Here is a 23,678-nt window from a genome sequence, read left to right as displayed (position 1 = left end):
TTCAATTTTACCTTAGTTTGATTTCTGAAATAAGAGTTACGTTAATAAAGATCCACGGGTCTGAGCGCTAAACAAGACTTTTAGATTTATTCTCGAATATTTATTTCTTTAGCGATTTCGGTTTCCAAGAAACCCTTAACATCTCTATCCATTGCAGACGCTGATTAGATACATTTTACAATGGGAGCAATATTAGAATTTAAAAAGTTGAAAATTTGATGCCATTTGCTACGTGAAGAAGCCTTTTGTACCCACAATGCTTGTTTATGTCAAGCCACGTCACGGTAGTGAATGCCTGCCAACTCTGCCGCCGACTTGATTGTTGGTTAATAAATTGTTAATACAAAATGAATGTTTTTCGATTAGCGGGAGATTTGTCTCACCTTCTCGCTATTATAATTTTATTACTAAAAATATGGAAAACAAGATCGTGTGCAGGTAATAATTTGTTTCTGATATTATAGAGTGATAGTTAAAGCTAAAATGCTGAACCGGTAGCCGGTATGATAGTTGATTCTTTTAATAAGTTCCCCCTGATAGAAGATTAATAAAAGAGTAAGAGGAAGAAATCTGTAATATGTTTAGGAGTCATCTGTGAAGCTTCTCTTTATTTCTCAAATAAAATTTGGATGATGAAAACATTAAATTCCCATTTTTTTTAGGCTTAGTGGATTTTTAAGATTGGTAAATTTTTTTATGTGCATGTGTAAACATTTTACCCTTTCCCATATCAAAAAAATATAATTTAATTAATGATGGAAGACTTCAAATTTGGAAGAGATCTTATTTTTATTTATTTTGTATTATCGACTCGGTTGTGTAGTGAAGAATTCTTTTCGTACATCTGCATATTTTGGTCTACCAAAGTTTTATTTCTGTGTAAGGTTATTTTCAAGTTATTTAATGAATCGATAGTTACGATGATTGCTTAGCATTATTCATATGCTGAATTATGTATTATAAACAAATTTTAAGCTGATGGACTTTAAAAGCATTGGCATGATTTTCACCTAATTATTTTCTCAAAGCATTGTATTTTATAGATTCCCTAACATCTGGAGGAACCTTTTGTAATCTGCTCAGTAACTTCTGATTAATAAATTAGTCATTGAATGTATAAATATTTGAATACATATTGTTCATACCTTCACATTAACACCACTACCTCTGACTTTGGTATTGCTCCAGAGTGTCACTGTGAGTAACTATGGAAAAGAAAGTTACTAGATTCAGTTTGTACTTTTCTGTTATCGGCACCAGATTTAGAAATGTATGTGTTTATGTGCTCACTGTATGTTTGTACGTACACATATGTGCACATACATAACACACATGCACCTATGCATGCCTACATACATTTCTGAATCCGATCTCGATAACAGAAGAGTACCAAAAAGATTTTTGCTACTAAATAATGGTTCCCAGAGAGACCAGTGGAAAATTTTCGAGGCATTGTTTGTCGGATTGCATATTGTTACTTTAGTCACTGTAGCTCGTAATCTTTCCGTAATTCATTTTAGTTATTTGTCCTGGTTAAATTTAATTTTCGTTAATTCTGTTATATGACAAAATTTTGATAATCTTATCAAAACAAGGTTTGGCATCTGGACTTTCTAAATTTCTTTGCTTCATGTTGTGAATGATCTTCAGAATATGATTAATAGAAGACTTTTTGTCAAATTATTATGAACTTCTTTGTCAACGTGCTATAAAATTAACTTACAAAACATAGCAACAGGCAGACAAAAGAATATAAAAAAATTATATTATTGGGAAAATATCTTTAAAAACTTAGTGGTAACGGATTTGATCCCAATCACTTAACAAATGTCAAATCTGTCATTGTTTACATTTTAAATTTATGTATATTTTGTTCACTCTAATAATTTTCTTTCAACCAAGATAGGATAACTATTATTTCATATTCAAATGAATTAATATTGAGTTTGAATATAGTTCATATTCAAATGACTTACTATTGAAATTGAATATTAAAAAATACTCATGTAATTAAATGCATAAATATAAAATAGCATTTCACTTAACTGAGGCTTTACTATATAAAAAAATAATGCATTCTTTATACATGAAATAAGTGCATATTGTAGATCTAAATGTAACATTACCCAAATTTCATTTTTCATATGTATTAAGTAGAAATGGAAACTGGAATAGATCTTTTTATGGAAGATGTTTTGTATTTGATGTTTCCTTTTTTGTCTAGAATGTTTTTTGAAAGTATATTTCTCCATGAGAAAGTACTCACAAAATCCTGTTCTTTTAAAGTAACAGCTGACATTCTCCTAGTAAAGAATTTTCTTTGGCATTGGTAATTATTTGATGTGCATTAAGTATTCTGACTTTTGGTCATGTCAGTGAAGGAAATTTCCTGTTTGACTGAATAATCTTCTTTTGATTGGTTTGATCTACTTTTGGAGAACTTTATGCGTCCATGATATGACACGACTACTGCACTTAGGTTGATCTATTCGTCCTTTATTAGGACAATCCAGTGTTTTGTACTCTAGTGAACATTTGACACACCTGGATGTGAAGAAACAAGTTTTCTGACGAGTGGTGCCACTTCTGGCAATTATAGCACTGTGGCAACTGATTCTTTGAGATATATTTTTCCACAGTGACAGAAAACAGTAATAAATCAGTAACATAAAAAAATTTGATCTGCAATTTCATTTTTCATAACTTGAACTAGGAAAAAGAGGCATGGATGCTATGGTTTTTCTTTTTGTTAACTGGGTCACTTTGCGTTTTCAGTTAGTGCATTTACAATGTTTTGTGTTTTTGTGGTGGAAGGTAATCCTCGGAAAAAAACTTTGATTGGTTTTGCGTAATTAGCGTTAATTACATAATGCTCTACTTTTTGTTCAGTAAACAGTGAGCTAAAGTTTTGATGATTATCTGCACTTTGTGGAAATATTTTCAGAAGATCTCCCTTTAGTTTATCTAAAAATTTTGTCTCGGTTTTCTGAAATAATTCTTTTAGAAAATCTTTGATATTTCACCAGGGTTAACCATAATTGGAGGAATAGCCTGTGGTTAGCTGGTGGTCGGCTGCTGTTGCACCATCTATTCTTAACTAGGTAATTTATTCTTCTCATTAATTTCGTTAAGAACGTTAAATTTATTGGTTGATTCAATATTAATTTTATTTTTTCAATTTTTTGCTGCTTAGCAGTTTTGGTGGCTAACTGAAATCATTCATTGTCAATATTACTAGAATTATTAGAAATTTTACGTTTAGCTTTACTCTCTTCTGTTTCTATTAACCCTTTGCGGCTCAGTGTTCCACTACATGGAACACCCAAATTGAATTGCTTCTGAAACCTTTAAATTCAACCGTAAATAGATAAAAATGCCTTTATAATATACTTTGAACTTTTCTTTTTAAACAGTAGATGGCAGCATATCACAAGGAGACATAGAATTTTTATTTATTATGTGTTATTAAAATCCTCTTTTTTTCAAGTAATTTTCTCTATTTTTTAATGATATAAAAAATTTTATTTGGAAAAAAAATTAGGCATAATTTTGCTCGCTGTACTCCAAATTATTTGTTCTATATTTTTTTTAATCTTTCATACAAAAACCATACGCAGAATCATTGAATGAAACCGAGTGTTCCATTAGCGGGAAGACTGCGCCTTTAGCAATCTCGTGCTGTTACGAATCAGAACATCTGTGCTTAGGAGAGAACATCCATCGTTTACGTTTTCTGTTTCCGTTGTTTTGGGGAAGGATGAATTCAAACAAAGGAGTATTGAGGGGTGAGGTGTGTTTTGTGTTATAAAAGCCCTAATATTGGCATCTCGAATATTTTGGGAGTAGTTTTTAGGCGGGAATTTTATTAGTAGCTTGACTCATCTGTACTTAGACATGTGCGAATTTTTTGCTGTCGCATTTTAGTCTCATTCCCATTTATTTTCAATAAATGTGTAGGTATTTTTCGTGTATGTATATATTATATGCTTGTTTTTCTTTATTCTTAATATTAATCGTAGTTAATTTTTTTATTATTAATTTTCCATAAATGGCGCAGAGAGGTCTAACTCTTTCAAAAAATTTGTGAATATTTTTGTATATAGGACTTGTGTATATAGATATTTATCTCATTTATCCGTATATATTCAAGAATATTGTGTATATCCAGGAAACCATGTATACAGCCATAATACAGAGTTTTTTCATTCTTATACAAACGCTTCTACTAATTTTCATGCTTCACTGCAATGCTCGCTTAGTCGCACTTTTAAAAGCTCTGGCGGCGCAGTGTTCCACCTCATGGAACACTTGCAGAATTAAAACGGTAAGTGCAATTTTTACAAAATTTTACCTGTATACTCCTTTAGGACTAAATAGACTGCATAAAACTTTTTTTGTTGAAATTCTGACGTTAACATATAGTGTGCCGCAAAGGGTTAACGCATAAATTAATCTGGGGGCAATGCCTAAAGAGCAAGGAAGATTACACTTACCTCGTATCTCTGCAGCTAGTGCCTTGAGGATTTGAAGATTCTTTATCAACGGTTCCGTAAGGATATCCATATCGGTGACTGGTTTCATCTGCTGACAAATCATAATCATGTCCCTGTAATACTAGTAATTTTTTATTCCAACTCCTTAAGTCTATTTTTCATATATTCCATATCTGAATTATCCAGGAATTCTTGGGATGGTAGTCCAATGCAACTTTCCTTCACTAGATGGGTCTCTGGCTTGGTATTATCATCCATCCATGAAATATTGTTGTTCACATCTGTTGGACAGCTCATGATGAGCAGCCTATACATACAAAGGATCAGGGCCAAAAAAAGGCAAAAAATACTTAGGATTTTTCTTAATGAAATGAGTTTATGTACTGAAATGAAGTCTTAATGAAGAAAACCTTGACATGTCTTTCTCTTTGAATTTTTCGATAAAGTTTGTGGGCTCCAAAAAATGTCTTCATAAGATATCAAGCTATTGGCTGTTCTTTTACTTACCACCCTTATGTCATCAACAGCTGCTTTACCATAGATAGCTTCGAAATGTGTCCGATTGGGGGAAAATATATTTCAGGGTACCCCTTGGTGAAAATTAGCAAGTTTTTTGGTTGATCTTTACATTACGGTAACTTGGCGATTTTTTGGCGACCAACTCCCCTACAGCAACCCTTTATTTTTTTTTCCCCGCCGCCATTTTGTCTTCACGAAGTAAAGACATGTTTCTTTTCTTCTTATCTACTGAACACTTCTTCCAACAATCTACTAGCCGAATTACACTTATGCTAGAAATTTTATCAAACAAAACTGCTTAATCATGACAAATATTCACTGCAAAATTCGGAAAAAGTGCACAATACCATACACCTTACGCGTTTTTCAAAATAACACATACACATAAACCATGTACACGCCGACTTATTTTTACTTAAAAAAACATCCCAGAATTGCACAAAAATGGCATTGCGCACACTCTTCACTATATCCATGTACACTGCTTTTTTCTCATAAATTCGAAAAATTTCACGAAAATACATGACAATTTTCTCAATCTTTAAACCCGGTAAAAAGAACATATATGAAATTACCTGATCGCGAAAAAGTATTTACCCTTTACAAATATGAACATTTCCACATATAAAATAAATAAAATATCCAAAAACTTTTACCTCTAAATCATCTATTACATTATACACGTCACCAACGAATTCATACATGAAGCATTACAAATATTTAGTATCAAATATTTAAATTATTTCCATGCACGTTTATTTCAACTTAAACGTAAACCAAATTCCTACAAGCATAAAATTCACAAAATAACTATCATTTCATTAAAATATAATTAAATTCAAAAACACCACTTAAAATATACATGAGCACATACATTCAATTAATAAAAATTACCTTACAATCCTAATTACTTTAAACTAAATCATTGCTAATAACAATTTTCCCAATAATACCAAATTCCTTTCCTTCTTACATTTCCAACAATGCATAAAAATAATTAAAAATACTAACTTACCTAATCTCCTTCAGAATCTTCATTACGTGGCGGATACACTTTTCTTCATTCTCTTTCAGAATCTTTAAAATCATACTTATCTTTCAAAGCAAGATACCACGTAAAATAAATAACATAATAAAACATGTTTATTTCTCTCTCACACAATCTTAAAAAACATTTCTTACTATCCTTTTCAATACCACTAAATACCCATTTCGAATTCACTTTACTTACGGCCATGGGATCCAAAAATTCACAAACACTATTTCACACAACACAGAATAAAGCCAAATGCAAAATTCCCAGATTTTTCCCCATTAAAGAACAGTAATTCGTCCATTAAAATCACATGACATATCCCATCATCTCTTCCGATTAAAGAACCGTAATTCGTCCATTAATATCACATGACATATCCCATGATCTCTCATTTCCCCCACACAAAATAATGCGTAATCGGAACTCAGTACTGCTCACATTATTACCAAAGTCCCAGGTAGTAACCTTTATCGCCTCCAAAATATCGCCAAACTACCAGTTACCGTAATGTAAAGATCAACCAGTTTTTTTAGTGTCACTCTTGTTTATGTGAAACACCCTCCCAAGTAAAATAGCCTCCAAAACATAATGCAATAAATCATAATTAAAACATAAGAAAATTATAATCTCAATAAACTGTACTGTCAGTCGAAATAAAGCAAGGAAATAACATAAAATTGGAAGTACATGTTATCTAATCTGCTCAGTACAAAAAGGAAATATCGACTTGCCTAATTTAGAAATTTCTGTATCTTCGGTGTGTTGCACATAGAATTCCTTAGCGGCATCCAAAAACTGTTTAAAATTATCTGAACTAGAATCTGCTACTGCCTTCACCACATAAATTCATGTTGGTAGCATTTCTTTTGAAAATCTTTTTTTATTACACCCCACATACCTTCCATATTGCTGATATGAATTCTGGTTTCCAAATCATTAAATCTCACTGCATAATTTACTGAGAAGTGAAATAAGGCGCTTAAATCTTAATTTACACGCCAGTCAATAGATGTTTTCTTTCTCATTCATTCCAAAGCGTATATAAACATCATGTTAATCGTACCACCAGCAGGTATTTTATTGTGTGAAACACAAAATAAGCAACATACTTCCTAACCAGCATTGAACTCAAATAAGTCCTGAGAAATATTTTCCCAAAAGTTAAAATCACCACAATTATGTCATAATATGGTTTCCATAACATTCAACGTAAAATACTCAGGTTATCATAAATGAAACAATAACTTGGCAATAATCCAAGGGGTACCCTAAAATATAGACTAACTGAGAGAAAGAGAAAGGAATGTGAAAAGAGATATAAAATTCTTTTTTGATGTTGTATGCAAAGGCCAAGAGAGGACTCAAAAATTAAGTGTCCTGAAATTCAACAGTTCCAGCACTGACTTCAGGTGAACTCTGCTGCTGAACTGTGGTCATAATTGTTAAGAATGTATAAAAAGAAATGGGCTTAGTTTCCTCACCAATATATTGGACACCTGTATAGCAAAGAGTAGCCTGAGCTCTTGATGCACCATAGTGAAAAGTCTGCACTGAATTTGTTGGCATAATTTTCTGAGAAAACAATATATAGAAGAGCTTCGTTGAATTCTAAATTATTTTTGGATTTTCTATAGGCTGAGAACTGCTGATTAATGATAAAAACATTTTTTAAGCATATTAAATCAGCTTCAGACTTCACTTAACAATCCAGTTAACTAACCCACTTGACACAAAGTGGAAAATGAATTATTTTTATAGATTTTTATAAAGGAAAAAAGCTTCTATAATTAATTTTTATCATAAATATAACACACTAGTAGTTCATATTTAAAGTAAATTTTTTTTACTGAAAAAATTAAATTAAGTTAACAAAACAAAGAGGTTAAATTACATAAAATTTGAAGGCATTTTTGCCTAAGAACCCATTTTTTAAGGTTTTTATCTAAAATTTTTCAATTGGTTCTTTTATATTTTTAATTGTAAGAATATATTTATAGTCTTCTTTATGCAATGCATTTTTCAAATTTAACTTTAAATATCAATTTACGCTGGAATTTTCTTTCATTTCCTCTGGGACAGCATATGTAAGCAAAATTTGAAAATGGCCCATTTTTAGAAAATTTTAAATGTTCTCAGAACGTGAGATGACTTATTGAAAATGTAGTATTGTGAAAGTTCAGAATACAAGATTCCAATATTTATTCCTCAGTGTTAGCATCAGGTCATAAAGTGCAGAAATGAAGTAAACTTTACCATTTAATAGCCAATGCTTGGATTTGTTGAGGGGTTTTTAACACTCTGACTGGCACGGGATTTCCCTAAGAAAGTCCAAATTTCCGAAAACTGCCATGAGAAAGAGCTAGTTTCTTGATTTTTAATGCCAAAATATCCCTGTTACTTTATATGTTGATTTATGCACTTTTAATAATACTACCTTAATTTTTTGGACATATTTCAAGATGCATGTCTATATATGTTCTTATAGACATTAAAAAAATATATATATTCTAGGTCATAATATATACAGCCTTGCCTGTATTAAATATTCCTTTATTTTAGAATAATTTAGTAAAAATTTCTTTTTAATATTTGCCATTTTTGAATCTTTTATCAGTCATTTAATAACTAGTGTAATTTTTTTTTTTTTTTCCCTATTTTTGCCTATTAAGTAAATAAGACATACAGGCAGATTATCTGTCATTTTACCTTACTGAATTCTGATAATAAACTTATTAAATTCTAACTTCAGGGTTTATTGTTCAATTTTCTTAGAGCTTGTTAATATTATTTTGCTTTATGAGAGGGGAAAAATAGGTATAATTTTCATTCATTCTTTTTGCCCCCCCAGTCAAAAAATAATAATAATAATTGGTGTATTAATTTTTTGAAGCACAGTGAAACCTCCCTACGACACCCTTTAATGATTCTAGACAATTTTGATTTCGTACGGAGATAACTGCTTTACAGTTAATATATAATAAGGTTGTGTACTGGGATAACTGCTTTACAGTTGCTATTCATTGGTAAGAAGTATTGTCACTTTCAGATATTACTGTTACAGAACGTGATAGTCATGAGAAATGACATTGTAGCGTCATAAATTAGGTAATATATTCCAGTCTGATTATTTTTCTGAATAGGATGAAGAAGTAATTATTTTGATCTAATGCCAAGTACATTTTTGTGTTTAAATACTGTAAGTTGTTGTAAATATTTGTTTTTAACCTTTTTTTTTTTTTTTTTTTTTTTTTTTTTTTTTTTTTTTTGCAGGTATATCGGGCAGGAGCCAAATCCTCTTTGCTCTTGTGTATACGACTCGTTATTTGGATCTTTTCAGCAATTTTATATCTGTGTATAATTCAGTCATGAAAGTTTTCTTTATTGGCACTTCATATGCAACACTATATTTGATGTACATTAAATTCAAGGCCACCTATGATCGTAATCACGATACTTTTCGAATTGAATTCCTTGTCATACCAGTTGTTATTCTGTCACTTGTCGTAAATCATGATTTTACTCCGCTTGAGGTAATTATCTTTATTTGCTAGTTATTTTCTCCATGGATTTTAAGTTTATGTATTGGTGAATTAAGTGTTTTATTTTCACTAATGAAATGATATTCTATGTATACCCTATCCAGAGGAAAATAACAGTTTGGAGGGAAAATATTAATATACTGAAAACTTAGACTTAATGTAGCTAAAGCTCTGAAGGCTGCGATCATAATACTAGAATTTTAAGTCTATTGTACTATTTATTTAGCCTGTTTGGTGTTTTCCTAGCTGAACAGCTGACAAAATTGAATTTTAAAGGTTTTACTTTTTTGTTTAAAGCCGTACTATGTGCAATACTGACATATTTTAGCTTATTTCTTTCTCCACACCTTTAGGATTGGTAACAACAATAAAGTCTGTGATTTCATAAAAAAAAAAAAGTCTTCCTAAAACCCTTTTTGAGAGAAGAACATGACATATGTAATTTCTTTCTTTTTATAAAAAGTTTTCAACCATTTTTGAATGATTTTAAAGATGACACATATAACAAAAAATTGCAACATGCTTTTCATGTAACTACTCCAATCAGCAGTTATACTCTCATTCATTAGTACTGTTCTGTTATCAGGACCGGATTCAGAAAGATATATATATGTATGGATGGATGGACATATGTGTTCATGTATGCATGTATATATGTAAGCATGAATGTATGTGTGTGGTTACATATACATATGCACATACATACATTCATACATTTCTGAGTCTTGTCCCGGTAACAGAACAGTACTGGTTCATTCGAAAGATGTTTTGTTCACAAAACTAAACATATAGTAACTCTTGACACTGTTAAGTAAATGATTCAGCAGTAACTAAATAATGTGTGATCCAACAACAAACCACATTTGTGTTAAGAATTCCCCCCCCCTTCCTGTCAGAATTAAAATTTCATGAGGTGGTTATTCGATTGTCTTTATAAAAAATATCTCATTCTTAAAAAAATAAGATAGTCATTTGTTCGTTTCTTGATAAAGGACAGGTAAAAAAAAAAAAAAAAAAAAAAAAAAATTGATTAGGTGGTAAATGAAAAAAAAGCCTGAACCTGTGGTCACCTGGTGTGGAGAAAATATTCCCAAAAAAAACAAACAAAAATGCATCAAATGGAGCATGGCTGTAATATAAATATCCATTCTTTAAATACTGAAGAAATCAGCATTGATTAAACTTTCTTAAATTGGGTCATGTTTAGTTGGAATTAGTGTTCCCCCCCCCCATCCTGTATAATAAAATTTTTTTGTATCGAATATTGGTATCCATTTATAATTCAAATCAGCAGATTTATCCAGTAATAGTGGAGAATCAGTAAAAAATTTTATTTACATTATGTGAATTATGGTAAATGTAAAGAACAGTATAATTAAGCAAGTTTCAAGGACAGGTAGGACATCTTAATGCTAAAAATTTTTGCTTTAATTATTCAGTAGGGATGCGTCTGAAAATGAATAAATTTTTTAAATTTTAATATGTGCCATTGCTTCATACATTCTCCTATTAGTACTTAGTATCATATTTTCTGTTTGTATTTTTCATGTAGCTTTTGTACTAAATGGATCTTCCAGAAAATTTTTGATACTTGAAACAGAGCAACATTTATTCTAAGGCATTTGGTTTCTTTTAAATTATGCATTAATACTTATTGGATTATCGAATCAAATTATTCTTGTTACCTAGAATATTGGCATTAGATGGAATTCATAATCTATGGTACTGCTATTACATTATTTGACCAAACTTTAATAAATTTCACATAATTTTAACTAATTTTATCATGATTTCTTTATCTTAACAATATTTTATGAACTGCAGTAATTAATAGCTTATTCTGTAATATGTATCTTAGAAAAGCAGTTATTTGTATTGATGAAGATTTCAAGAAGTATTTAAAAAAAACTTTTAAGACACTTTTTATTTATTTATTTTTTAAATATGGCAATTTTTGGCATTCATTTGAGTAACACTACTTCAGAATGATGCCTGAATAGTGTGTGAAATAGTTAACTTGATAATCATTTTTTTTTTTTTTCCCCTTAACTGGCAGCTAGTGAAGACATTTCATTTATGATGGCTCACATTTTTTTTTTACTTGTATTTTTAAATTTATTTCCATAGCTCTTACATACTAAGTACTGAAAGGTAGACTTCAGAATTTTTTCTAATATATTATTTTTTCAGAGCTTATGTATTAACACAGCCACCTGATGATTTTTTACAGATGAAAATGTAAAAATTACGTATCAGGTGCGAGTGGTTTTTCACGCCTTTCTTTCCTCTTTTTAGAAAGCTTCCCAAACCATCAATAGTTATCATAAACTAATAAACATTATCAACATGTGAAAAGAAAACATACTTTAGGAATTTAAAATACAGATTTGAATTATTAAATAAGAATAACATGATACATTAAAGAAATAAAACGCATTCTTCTTCAACTCTTTTTGTAATTTTTTGTGCTCTTCTCCCAAAGTACACAGCAATGTTTTCGATTAAAAAAACAACTGAAAATTGTGGAGGCTCGACTTCTTGCAACTCTTAGCAACAGTGGTTATCAAAGAAACATATTTCCTTGTTCCCCTTAGAAAATGTTCAGTAAAATTCTGTATGCCTGCAGAAATTTTACTGCAGTTTCATCCATTGCTGTTAAATTCCATAAGCTTATATTTTAAAACTAAGTTGAAGACAAAAAAATATCATAATTTGTTTAAAAAACCATTGGAACTTGGAATATGACAAAAAAGAATGCATTTGAAAATTGCTGCGGTGCTTGGTAGAAGGATCATTATGAGTATGATTGCCGGAAGAATAGTTTTGTGCATGGTTCTCAGAGTTTAGTACATTCTGAAAATTTGGCGACTTGTAAGGTGGTTGCATTACTATGCAAGTTCCATTTCTTCTCTATTTTAAGCCTTGCATATTATAAAATAAATATTATCAATATATTCCTTTTAGTAAAATAATTTGTTCAAAAAGTGTTTAGCAGTAGCTCGTATAATAATTTGGAGGCTCCATATTTTTGTGGAAATATTTTGGTAGATAATGTTTTTTGTTTTAAATGAATATACTTCATATGAATATAGCCTGCATTTGAAAATTTATACGTGTTCAGCAAAGTATAGTAACAGTTCCATATCTAAAATGATCATGCTAATACACTACAAACTACAGTGATTCCTCGTTTTTCACGGTTAATGAGGACCAGAACCTTCCTTTAAAGCTGATAAAACTGCGAAGCAGGATTTGCCCCTAGGGATTTTCGTGTATGCGGGTACAAGAATGTTTTAAATATGTAAACAGTATTTATACTTTACACATTTAAGACAAAAATTACAACAGTATATGCATTTACTTAATGTGTCAGTGCTAATTAATAAGGTTAATTACAAAACCTTATACATTAATAAACATAATCAATATTGTTTTCTGAGAGAGGCGAAGAGTCTCGTGTTGGTGGCGGAGGAGAGGCTCTCACTTGACTCGTAAAAGCTTTAGGCTCACTCGGAGACTCTTCTGCTCAAGGCACTGACAGTAGAGCTGGGGTCGTTGTCTTTGTTTTTTCTTTTCTTTCAAAATTTCCCCGTACAAGGACATAACTCGTCAACGCGATTGCTGAACTCGACAGCTTGAACCATATTGCCGTCAATGTCTTGTGCAATTTGTTGCATTTTCAACAGTGTTGCAGATTCTCCAGGGTAAGACCATGCTTTTCAGTTTCTTCTTCGTCTTACTCTTCGTTTTCTTCCTCACTTGCAAACTTTGTCATCTCGAGGTCTTTATTGGTCAGTGGGTCTGAGTGGCAATCGATAAGGGCGCTGATGTCTTCTTTTGTCATGTCGACAAATCCTGCATTCCTTATGGTGAGAGCCAGCCTCGCTGCCTTTTCCACTGCTGAGTGATGAACTTCTTTAGGAGTGAAGCCTGGATCGTCATGCATCACGTTCGGCCATAATTTCTTCCAGCTAGAATTTATGGTCTCACTCTTCATGTCCTTTAATGCTCGCTGAATATTAGACAAACATGAGGCAATGTCGTAACTGCGTCAGTATGCTTTTAAGGTGAATTTGTCATTGGCATCGTCAACTGCCAAGATGAGGCCCTCCATCGTGGAGCGAGTGTAGAGTGCCTTGAAGGCACGAATGGCACCTTGATCCATTGGCTGAATTAGAGAGGTAGTGTTCTGGGGCAGAAAACTCTATCTGCACACCATCATATTGCAGGTTTGTTGCATGGCCTCCTGCACGGTCCATCAGGAGAAGGACCTTAAAGGGGAGGCCCTTTTCAGCCAGATACAGCTTCACCTGGGGAATGAAGCAATGGAGGAACCATTCAAGGGTCAGAGCTTTTGGTATCCAGAGCATGGGCAACAGAGCCGTATTTTTGTTTTTAATGCCCGTGGATTTTTTGGCTTTATAAATAAGCCTGGCTTGAGCATAAAACGTGCAGCATTGCCAGCCATGGTCTTGATATCTACATCAATACAGTCATATGGTCTTTGTGAGCCTTGAAGCATGGCCGCTTCACTTCGTCCTTGAAGAGAATGTATGCGAAGGCATGTTTCATCCATGTGGAAAACTTGTTCAGGGAGGTAGCCTCCCTTACTGATGAGGTTAGGAAACTCTTCCTCCGCATAACGACAAGCAGCATCGTTGTCAGCAGAAGAAGCCTCACCAAACAAAAGCACGTTTCTGAGGCCGTATCTTTTTTGAAATTTTTCAAACCAATCTTTGCTGGCTGAAAATCTTTGTCCTCAAGGAGGCGAATCTCTCCTGGCAGCGCTATTACTGGCTTGAGGTTCGTCAACACCTTCTTCAGCCTCTTCATTGTCATCATCGGGCATTTATTACACGGAGTTATCACACGTTTTGCTTCTTTATCTACCGCACTGTAGATTCATTCACCCCCTAATGGCATGCCACAGATGCATAACTTCTGCCCTCTCCGATCATGTCTAAAAGTTCCACTTTATCGCTGATGGTCATCATCTTCTTCCTCTTGGGCACCCCAGAGTAAGCTTTCACAGGGGCACAGTGCTTAGGTGGCATTATAAGGGCTTAATTAATAAAAAAACACAACGCTAAAATACAGTATGCGAGACCGTCAACATCATGGACAAGACTGGCGAGATACAGCAAAAGAATATGCTAGGTGAAGCTGCCATGATGCGCAGACAATCAACTCACAGGGATAAATCCACTCGTACTCTCATTGGTCGATGTCACACCAGAAACCAATCATGCACCTTTATGAAAGCCCATGGTATGTACTCTGAGTCAACTCATCTCTTTGTTTGACATGCAGGGATCCTTCTCTCTCACACATCAACGTGAAACAACACTCCTTTTCACAATGTGGCTGCCGAAATGGTTGTATTTTTTCATTTTTATTTTTTGATGAATATTTTGGAAAAACCCGGAAGCCGTAAAACATGAAGCTCGAAGTGGCGAGGGAACACACTGTAATCTCATCAATTCTGTTAGAAATTTAATCTTTTTAAAAATAATAAAATTATTTGAAATAGTCAAAAAAAATTTATTTAAAGCATTTAACTGTCTTTAAAGTAATTAAATGTAGGAAATTTCATGAAACTGTCAGAAATGCAGTAAATTCTTCACTGTATTCCAAACTAACATTAACAAATCAGACGTTTATTCTATGAGAAATCAACTAAGACCCAAAAATTAACACTGTAAACCGTTAAGCAAATTTAGAAACACAGTTTGCAATAAAAGTTAACCCTGAAGCTTTTAATAGAGTCATTGATTTCACTTGGCGATCAGAAAGAAGAAAATTCTTCATCAACAAAGAAAATATGCCTGACATTCATAAAGCATGTAGTAGCTGTAGTTTATCATATTAGAGCAATATTTTATTTGCAGGAAAGTCAAAATTTAATGTATTTGGGTTCTATAGCCAAATTAATATACAGTGAAATCCAAATTAAGGATTGAATTTTAAAATCTTGCTATGCACGGGGGTAGAGGTATAATGTTTTGGGGATGCTACACTGACTTCAGAATAAGAAATTTAATGTTTATTGAAAATAATAGGAGTTGGTATAAATACACAAATATTCTTAATGAAAATCTGAAAGCATCTGCAAAAAACTTAGGAATGTAAAATGCATTCAAATCCTATCAGGATAACAATCTTAAACATGCACCTTTAAATGTTTGTTTTTGTTTATTATATAACTTTCCTGAAATTGTCAAAACTTCTTGTTCTCTAGAGTTAAATCCTGTGGAATATGTATGGAGTGAATTAAAGAAAAGATTAAGGAAACAAAAAAACTTCTTCGAAAGCTGTAATAAAAGCAATTCTTGCATAGGAATGGGACAAATGGATCCTTTTTACACATTAGTTGAATTAAAAAACATTAGTTGACTCCATGCCATAGAACATGAAAAATGCAATTTTAAAGTAAGGATATCCAACAAAATATTGAGTGTACTATTATTTTTGTGTTTTTTATTAAATATAAACAGTGTACTAAAATTGTCCGAATACTTATACGAGTTCAGTTTCAGAATTTTTTTAAAAAAATTGTTTTATCCAAAATCGTTTTTGAGTGTTTTTCAAAACAAACAGGTTTTAAAACAGTTGACCACTATATGTGAAAAAAAAAATCCTTTTGTTGACATTTAATAACTGGTATTTGTAAATAAAGCTGAAAATGAAAGTATCCGAAAAAAGGTGCGAACTGTTCTATGCATCTGCTGCGAATTCAAGTCTAATAGTTGCAGGATTTCAACTTTCTAGTTATTTGAAGTCTGAGTTTATATGATTTTCATTTCATTTAAAAACAAATATGAATAACGCAGTAGAAAATCTATAAATTCAGCTAATTAATTTACAGTGTGATATAAATTTTATTCAAAGATTTGAACATACAGAATTTAATTCATACTCGCTAAAAAATAAATAAGCTCGGTTACAAATGTTTGCACCAAGAATAATCATTTTGTTTGAGAATACCTTTATATGTGAGGAGATTTTATACCCAGCTGAAAATTCATAAGAAATAACAAGACTAACCAATGCGCATGTACAGTCCATAATGAAGGTAATTTCTAAAACTTTTTGTCCGAGGCTACAAATTTTATCAGAATCAAAATGCTATCAAATGTTAAGATTTAATAAGAAAAAAAGAATGTAATTATGTACATACAAATGTATGCATTTTTATGAATTCATTGAAGAAAAAATTAATACACTTATTTATTCTCAAGTTTTGAACTACTTGACAAATTTCCTTAAAAACTTAAAGATCTCAGAATTTTGTTTATTTTTTAGCTTAATTTAAAGCAAGTTACTTAATGATTAATTAAACAAGGTGGAAATATTCGAAAGAAATGTCAGCATAAGAATTTAAATATTTAGCACTCACTATATTTGAATTTCAGAAAAGTGTAGCCAACAAAGATTTTTTTTTTTTTTTTAACATGTAGCAACATTAGATTTCAGATAGAAAATAAATCTAAATTTGAGTTTTTTTTTTCCTTTTGCGATAGTATTATTATTTATGTATGTTTTGACAGATATTTAATGAGGAATATTTAAAAATTATTTAAACTTTTTTTTGTTTTTTTGTTCGTATAGTTTTTTATTTAAAGATGGTTTCTGGCTTGTTAGCTGTTTTCAGGTTGTACGTTCAACCTACATGCAATTAGAGCTTGAAACTACTGTCTTAAATGATGTCAAGACTTTTTAAGTGTTTATATGAGAGTTTAAAAAATAAATAAATAAACAATTATATATGTTTTGCTTAAACATAAAATGAATTAAAAATTGGACAAAACAGTCCTAAAACGAATATTGCATGCATTAAAATATCTAAAACAATGTGCTCACTTTTTCTTTTGGTGAGAAAATTTACTGAGCAAAAACTCACTAAGAGGTGGTTTAGCACAAAATCCGCTTGAGGTGGTGTTGCTAATGGCAAGTAACAAATTTTTGTAAAAGTATTAATTTACAAATTTTAAAACAGTTTTGCTCTACTCCAGAGTAATTAATGCTAAGTACTATTTAAAATATGTCATAGAAATTAATTTTTAAAAATAGGAAAATTAATTATGTATATAACTTTAAAACATTTATGCTGTTAATTTTGTTAAGTTGTCTTGTGCGAAAATTTCTGTTATGCCTGTTAAATAGAGCAATCTCAGTGAAGCAGGTTCCCCCCCTTAAGTTTATTTATTTATTTTTTAATTAAGGAAAAAAATGTTGGAAGATTCTAGTGTAGAAAATATTTTTGTTAAATTGTGTAGTTTGTGGTATTATTAATTCTCCTCTCATATTATAGAATATTTTTAGTGATATATTCATATTGTTCTTTAGATATTGTGGACATTTTCAATCTATTTGGAATCTGTAGCTATTTTGCCTCAACTTTTTATGGTGTCAAAAACTGGAGAAGCAGAAACCATCACTTCACATTACCTCTTTTGCTTGGGTTCATACAGAGGTCTCTACATACTGAACTGGGTGTACCGTTACTATTCAGAAGGATTCTATGATTTAATTGCTATCATAGCTGGTGTTGTACAGACAGTTCTCTACTGTGACTTTTTCTATTTATATATTACCAAAGGTAAGGATTTATGTTAAGATAAATAGTAATGTTTTGAATAAATGTAATACAGTAAACCCTTGAAGAATACAGTTTTGCATATATGCGTTTTCATAATTGCTTACTATTTCCTATTGTGAGAATTTCAGTTACATGATATGGTGCAGAGTATCGCCTGCATTACGATTGTCCTCTTTAATGATTGCTTTAAAAATTCATTTTTTAAAAAAGTAAAGTATTACTTAGAAATGTAGAACCTGAGCTTTAATTTTCTTCCCATTCTTGATAATGCTCCAAGACAGGGTACTGAACTGCCCTCACAATATTTAATCCCAATGTAGAGGTTTCATTTGAACACCACTGCCTTAATCTAACCAATGAATCAAGAAATCATAAAAATATTCAGTCTGTTGGCATGTTTACATGCATGTTATCTCTGGCATGTTTACATGCATGTTTTGCCAGACATAATAGACTATAAAGCACTAAATGAAAGAAAGCAGAACACACTAATGACATTTTGGAAGCAATTCATCACTGCACAGAAATGATTAAACTTGCGTAGGAGCAAATGAATTCATCAAAAATGCATGTTTGCTGACATCAGTATTGGCCAGAAATTATCAACAATTTTAGAGAATTTCCATCCATCGAAAAGGAAGCCAAGGAAATCATACAAATTAAAAAAGCACAATAGGTGGTGAAGAATTTTCAGATATTGAAGTGAATTAGCGGAGAATGACAGTCGTGACAAATGAATTGGATAATGTATAACAAGAAATAATGGTGAAAGCAGCAATAGTGAATAAGATAAAGAGCATTTAACATAGAAAAAATTAAATGAGTTGTTAAAAAAAAAGGTACAGGAACTCTCTGATTTAATAATGGAGATTGAAACAGATGAAAAGCAAAGAGGAAACTTATATTAAAAAACTTTGAGGTATTGAAAAACTTTGCTATGAAGCATTTAACAAGTTGAATCAGGCATTGTCTCAAGCAGAAATCCCCAGCTTTTTAAAAAAATAATTGTATGATATACCTCCTTTTTAAGCAGTAATAGAAATCCTTTCAGTTAAATTTGTTTCATTTTTCTTGTCTAAATATAGTAATATATGGGCTCTTATAAATTTGTAATCTGAACCAAACCTAACCCATTTTTTTCCACAAAATATTAACAGTGTAGTGTGTTACTGATGTAACCCCGCATTTAGAAAGAGTTTACTGTATTGCATATACATTCCAGCTAGCTTTTACTTTGCTTTCCACATATATCAGATTTTTCATGTTCTTGTCACCCTAAATGTAATTTTCTTTAATATTGAATTTATAAAAAAGTTGTCATAATTCCATTTATAAATAGTTATGAATTTAGCATTTGTGACTAATAAATTTTAAAAACTTGAATTTTTGGGCTTTTGTCAATTTTATGTAATGGGGAGGATTCTATTTTCGCATTTGTTCAGATGTTCTGAAAACTGGACATACTACCTATTAGAATTATCTGAAGGTGGCTTCTTCTTATGATAATTTATTAATATGGAATCAAAGTCTATAGATTGTCTTCTGTACATCATTTGCTGCTGTCTTGCAAAAGTCTTAATTTAGTATCCAAATGCTTGGGCATCAGCTATAATGGAAGCTAACTTTATGTATTTTTTTATCAACTCAAATAAACATGTAACACAGTTTTTATATAGCGTATAGTACAATACTGAAACAGTTATGTATTTCATTAGGTATTCACACTTTATATCATATATTTCTTTGTGGCACAGTCTTAAATTTTGCCTAGCGTTTAGTCTTAAAATATTTGTAAAATATGTTGCTTGGTATGAAAATTTTCAGCAAAAGTATTCAAGAAATGTTTGGGTGGTAATGTTAAAAAGATGTAGTGGTACTATTCCGTTTTGAGAATTGTAAAAAATCGCCAGACTATTTATTGTTGATGCCAGTGCTGCCAAAAATAATTGTGGCAACCCTAACGCAAGAAAGGAACTATAATAGTAAATAACTATCTAAGATTAATTTTGTTTTAATTTAGATAAAAGATTAATTTCATAAAATTTTTTATTATTATAATTTATGTAAAAATGGATAAACATAACTGAATGGAAGCATAAGAGTAAATAACTATTTCAGATCATTATTATAATTTATATAAAAATAGGCGAATCATAACTGAGTGGATTCCTGCATCGCTATTTCAGTACCGAGTTATCGCTAAAGCATTATTTCATCTCGTTGTTTGTTCAAATATAATTTTCTATAATGAATGATGCCTTTTCTTTGAAAAAATTCTATTGCAGACTTTTCATCACTGGGATATTCCCAAATTGTTAGTACAATTTTTTTTACGATCCTCAAAACGGAATAGTACCGATGTAATTTTACATGTTAAAAAATTGACATAAGATGGAAGATTCCAAGAAGACTACAAGAAATTATTTTTTCAAATGTGAGTGCAGTAAAACAAAAAGAGTTGGGCAATGACTAGAGAGTTTCTCTGCTAGTTCTGTAAGCAACGGAGTATGTAAGTTGCATTTAAGGTAAGTATTATTAGTGTGATTTATAGTAGAATACATGTTCATGAAAGGTACATGGATATTTGGAATTTGTGTAAATAATTTGTTAAAATCATGAAGTATAACAAATTCTTAAATGCGATCAAATCAATAAAAAATGTTATGTTTGTGGGAATTAAAATATTCACTAAGATTCTAATTTGAATAGTCTATCTTTTTGAAATTTATTTATAGTTATATGCTTGATGTGATTTTATGTGTGTGAAATATTTTACCATTCCTTGTCATTTTATTTAGAATTTACTCTTGTATTGAATTATAATTGATTATAGAAAATGTAGAATTGTTTTCTAATTGCATATGATTTATTTTTCAGTTATTAAAGGTAAAGCTCTGAAGTTACCTGCATAAGGAATGTGTTCATGCTTGGTATCAAAGCTATTGTGCACATGTCTCATCAGAAGTAGGAGTTGGCATTTTGAGGACTTTTCTTGATATTCATAAACTGAGATTTTATGAGAGTGTGAAAAATCTTCATAACATTGGTTTGTGTGCTCCAGTGTTTTTGTATTTTGAAACTCGCCTCATTCCGTGGTGCTGGTTTGAACCTGTGTATTATTGGTACCTTTACATTACTTTCATGACATTTCTTCACTTCTGTACATTTCTAATCTCTTTTTTAAATTATTTAATTCAGAAATCTTGAACTGCTATGTAATTTCTTAAAGTATATACTTTTTACCTTATTTTATATTGGAAACATTTTTCTACATGTGTTACAGCTGCTAAGTCACTGCAGTGGACAATTGTATTTAATTTTTAAGTGCGTTTATGTTGCTTACATGGAATTAGTTAAAAAATTTGTGTTTATATTATAGGAGTGTGTATGAAGTTGTTTCTTGTGAATTGGTTTGAAATGTAATGAATAGGTACCATGTATTTGGCAATGAATGCACAGATTTTACAGGTTGGGGACTTAGTAGCAAATCTTCCACTTGATGTGGAAAATGTATATTGAGTTCTAAGTGTATAATGGAAAAAAAAAAAAAAGAACTTTTATTAATGTGCTTTAATTTTGTGGTTAAGTTTAAATAATTTTGAATATGTGTGTGTGTTTGCAAATTTCAGTCATTTTCTTTTTTCTAATTTTCCTGTTGCATTGCTTGAAGATTATATTAAAAATTTGTTTCGTTTCTTTGATCTGACATTTTGTGTAATAAAGACATGCAGAAAATAAAAGCTAGTCTGCATAGTGTGTTTTAATGTTTGCTATAAAAATTGCAAAAGCAATCACTTATAACATGTCAGTACCTTATTTTCTGAATGAGGTTCCTGAAAAACCTGTTTTCTGTATGCAGTTGATTGCATGTGTTAATTTGTATTAAAATTTAGTAATAATCATCAATTTATGAAAGCTTTGCAAATAAAGTTAAAATATTTATATGGAGAAAATTAGTCTAGTTTTATTTATTACAAAGTACGTTTACTCATTATTTTATGTATATATATTTTCCTAACTTGTACAGTAAAAAATTTATAAGAAACTAAAAAAAAAGCTGTTTGCACATTGTAATATTTTTTAAATTCTAAATTTCTAGAGTTGTCATACAAGGAAGCTAATTTGTGAATAAAATTTCGGTGTACTTATAACGGACTCATGTAATTAAATTTTGATAAACAAATTGGAAATTAACTGATATCATTTATTGTTAGCCCTAAAAAATTAGAAAAATATTAATTAGCTTCCCGCTTTTGCATATTTATTCAAAAGAAAAGTTTCACTTGTATATTTGACCAGTATTATTTGTTTTGCTTCAAGAATGACATTTTTTTTTAAAAGGAAGAATTTTTTTAACTATAAACTGAATTTCAGTATTCTTGTTAGTGTCTCATTATAATTTTGATGAATTTATGAAAATCACAATGTAATTTCTTTATTTCTATCATTACATTTATTATGTAATAACAGCTAAATATTTTTTCCAAATATATTTGGTAAAGGCTATAGCCAGTATTCTGAAACAGAATGAAAGCAAATTTCTCTCTGCCAGGTATATGAAACATGTACACTACTCAAAAAAAAAAAATGGGACAGTCCTATATCTCCCGATCTACTGGGCCGATTGACAAAATTCAAATTGCGTTCTTCATGTCTCGAAAGCGCGACTTAGGATATATATTAGATTTATATATAGCACTATTCTAACATAGGTATTTTGACACAAAATCGGACTTTTTCTGAAATAACATACCAATTTTTTTACATATTTCGATTCTACGACTCAAATTACGCCTAAATATGAAATTTTGTAAAATTTGGAGCGAAATTTACGGAGAAATTCACAAATTTATGTTGGCACTTTTTTGTCAGTTTGCGCCAAGAATACTTCACTTGGCGAACTTCTTAATATATGGCAACCTAGTTTCCTTAGGAAAAAAGTCACCATCGTTCCTTTTTTCCAAATAATATTCTTTATATTATATTTTTAGTTATAACTTATTATTTTAAGTAATTTTTTCTTTTCGAATTTCATTTTAATTGTTTAAGTTGCACGTTTTTTTTTTTTTTTTTTTTTTTTCGAATAACTGTTTTAAAAATTTCTATTTACCTATTCGAACTGCGTAAATAAAGGTGCAGCGTATATATATATATATTTTTTTTCCCCAAATAGTTTTCTTTATATATATTTTTCGTCATGGCTATTATTTTAGGTCCTTTTTAAATTTTTATACTTTTATTTTAATTGTTTGTGTTGCATTGTCTCTTCAGATAATTGTTTTAAAATTTTCTATTTATTCCTTCGAACTGAGCATTTTAAATATATTTATTAATATCAATTTTCCAGAATTTGATTTTATTTATTTGAACTGCGTTTTTTTCGGAAGAATACTTTGTAACCCAGACTACGATGCATTTGAAAACTGCATACTATATTAAAAGAGAAAATACAGTAAAGCACAGTTTTACACGCCTTTCAATGTTCCGTTCAG

The 23,678-nt window shown here is 30.7% G+C and overlaps 1 protein-coding gene across 1 annotated transcript; it reads left to right on the top strand.

Moving 5' to 3' along the window:
- The first annotated feature begins 263 nt into the window (after positions 1 to 263).
- On the top strand, positions 264 to 22,139 carry KdelR (ER lumen protein-retaining receptor). The gene is made up of 4 exons (XM_035372433.2): positions 264 to 438; positions 9,319 to 9,578; positions 17,934 to 18,186; positions 21,064 to 22,139. Exons 1-4 carry the CDS (start codon positions 348 to 350, stop codon positions 21,096 to 21,098), a joined length of 639 nt encoding a protein of 212 aa, XP_035228324.1. The 5' UTR covers positions 264 to 347; the 3' UTR covers positions 21,099 to 22,139.
- Positions 22,140 to 23,678: the final 1,539 nt, after the last annotated feature.

This window comes from Stegodyphus dumicola, chromosome 6 (genome assembly GCF_044657685.1).
Source record: "Stegodyphus dumicola isolate Sdum_Otavi_A_Nest chromosome 6, ASM4465768v1".
Classification (NCBI taxonomy): Eukaryota; Metazoa; Arthropoda; class Arachnida; order Araneae; family Eresidae; genus Stegodyphus; species Stegodyphus dumicola.
Note: the sequence above shows the minus strand (reverse complement) of the source record. Positions and strands in the feature narration are given on the sequence as shown.

Excerpts from the sequence above, each read along its gene's own strand:
- KdelR (XM_035372433.2), top strand. The coding sequence starts at position 348 with ATGAATGTTTTTCGATTAGCGGGAGATTTGTCTCACCTTCTCGCTATT. Across the intron at positions 9,579-17,933 it reads ATGATTTTACTCCGCTTGAG|ATATTGTGGACATTTTCAAT; the intron begins GTAATTATCTTT and ends ATTGTTCTTTAG. Across the intron at positions 18,187-21,063 it reads CTATTTATATATTACCAAAG|TTATTAAAGGTAAAGCTCTG; the intron begins GTAAGGATTTAT and ends TTTATTTTTCAG.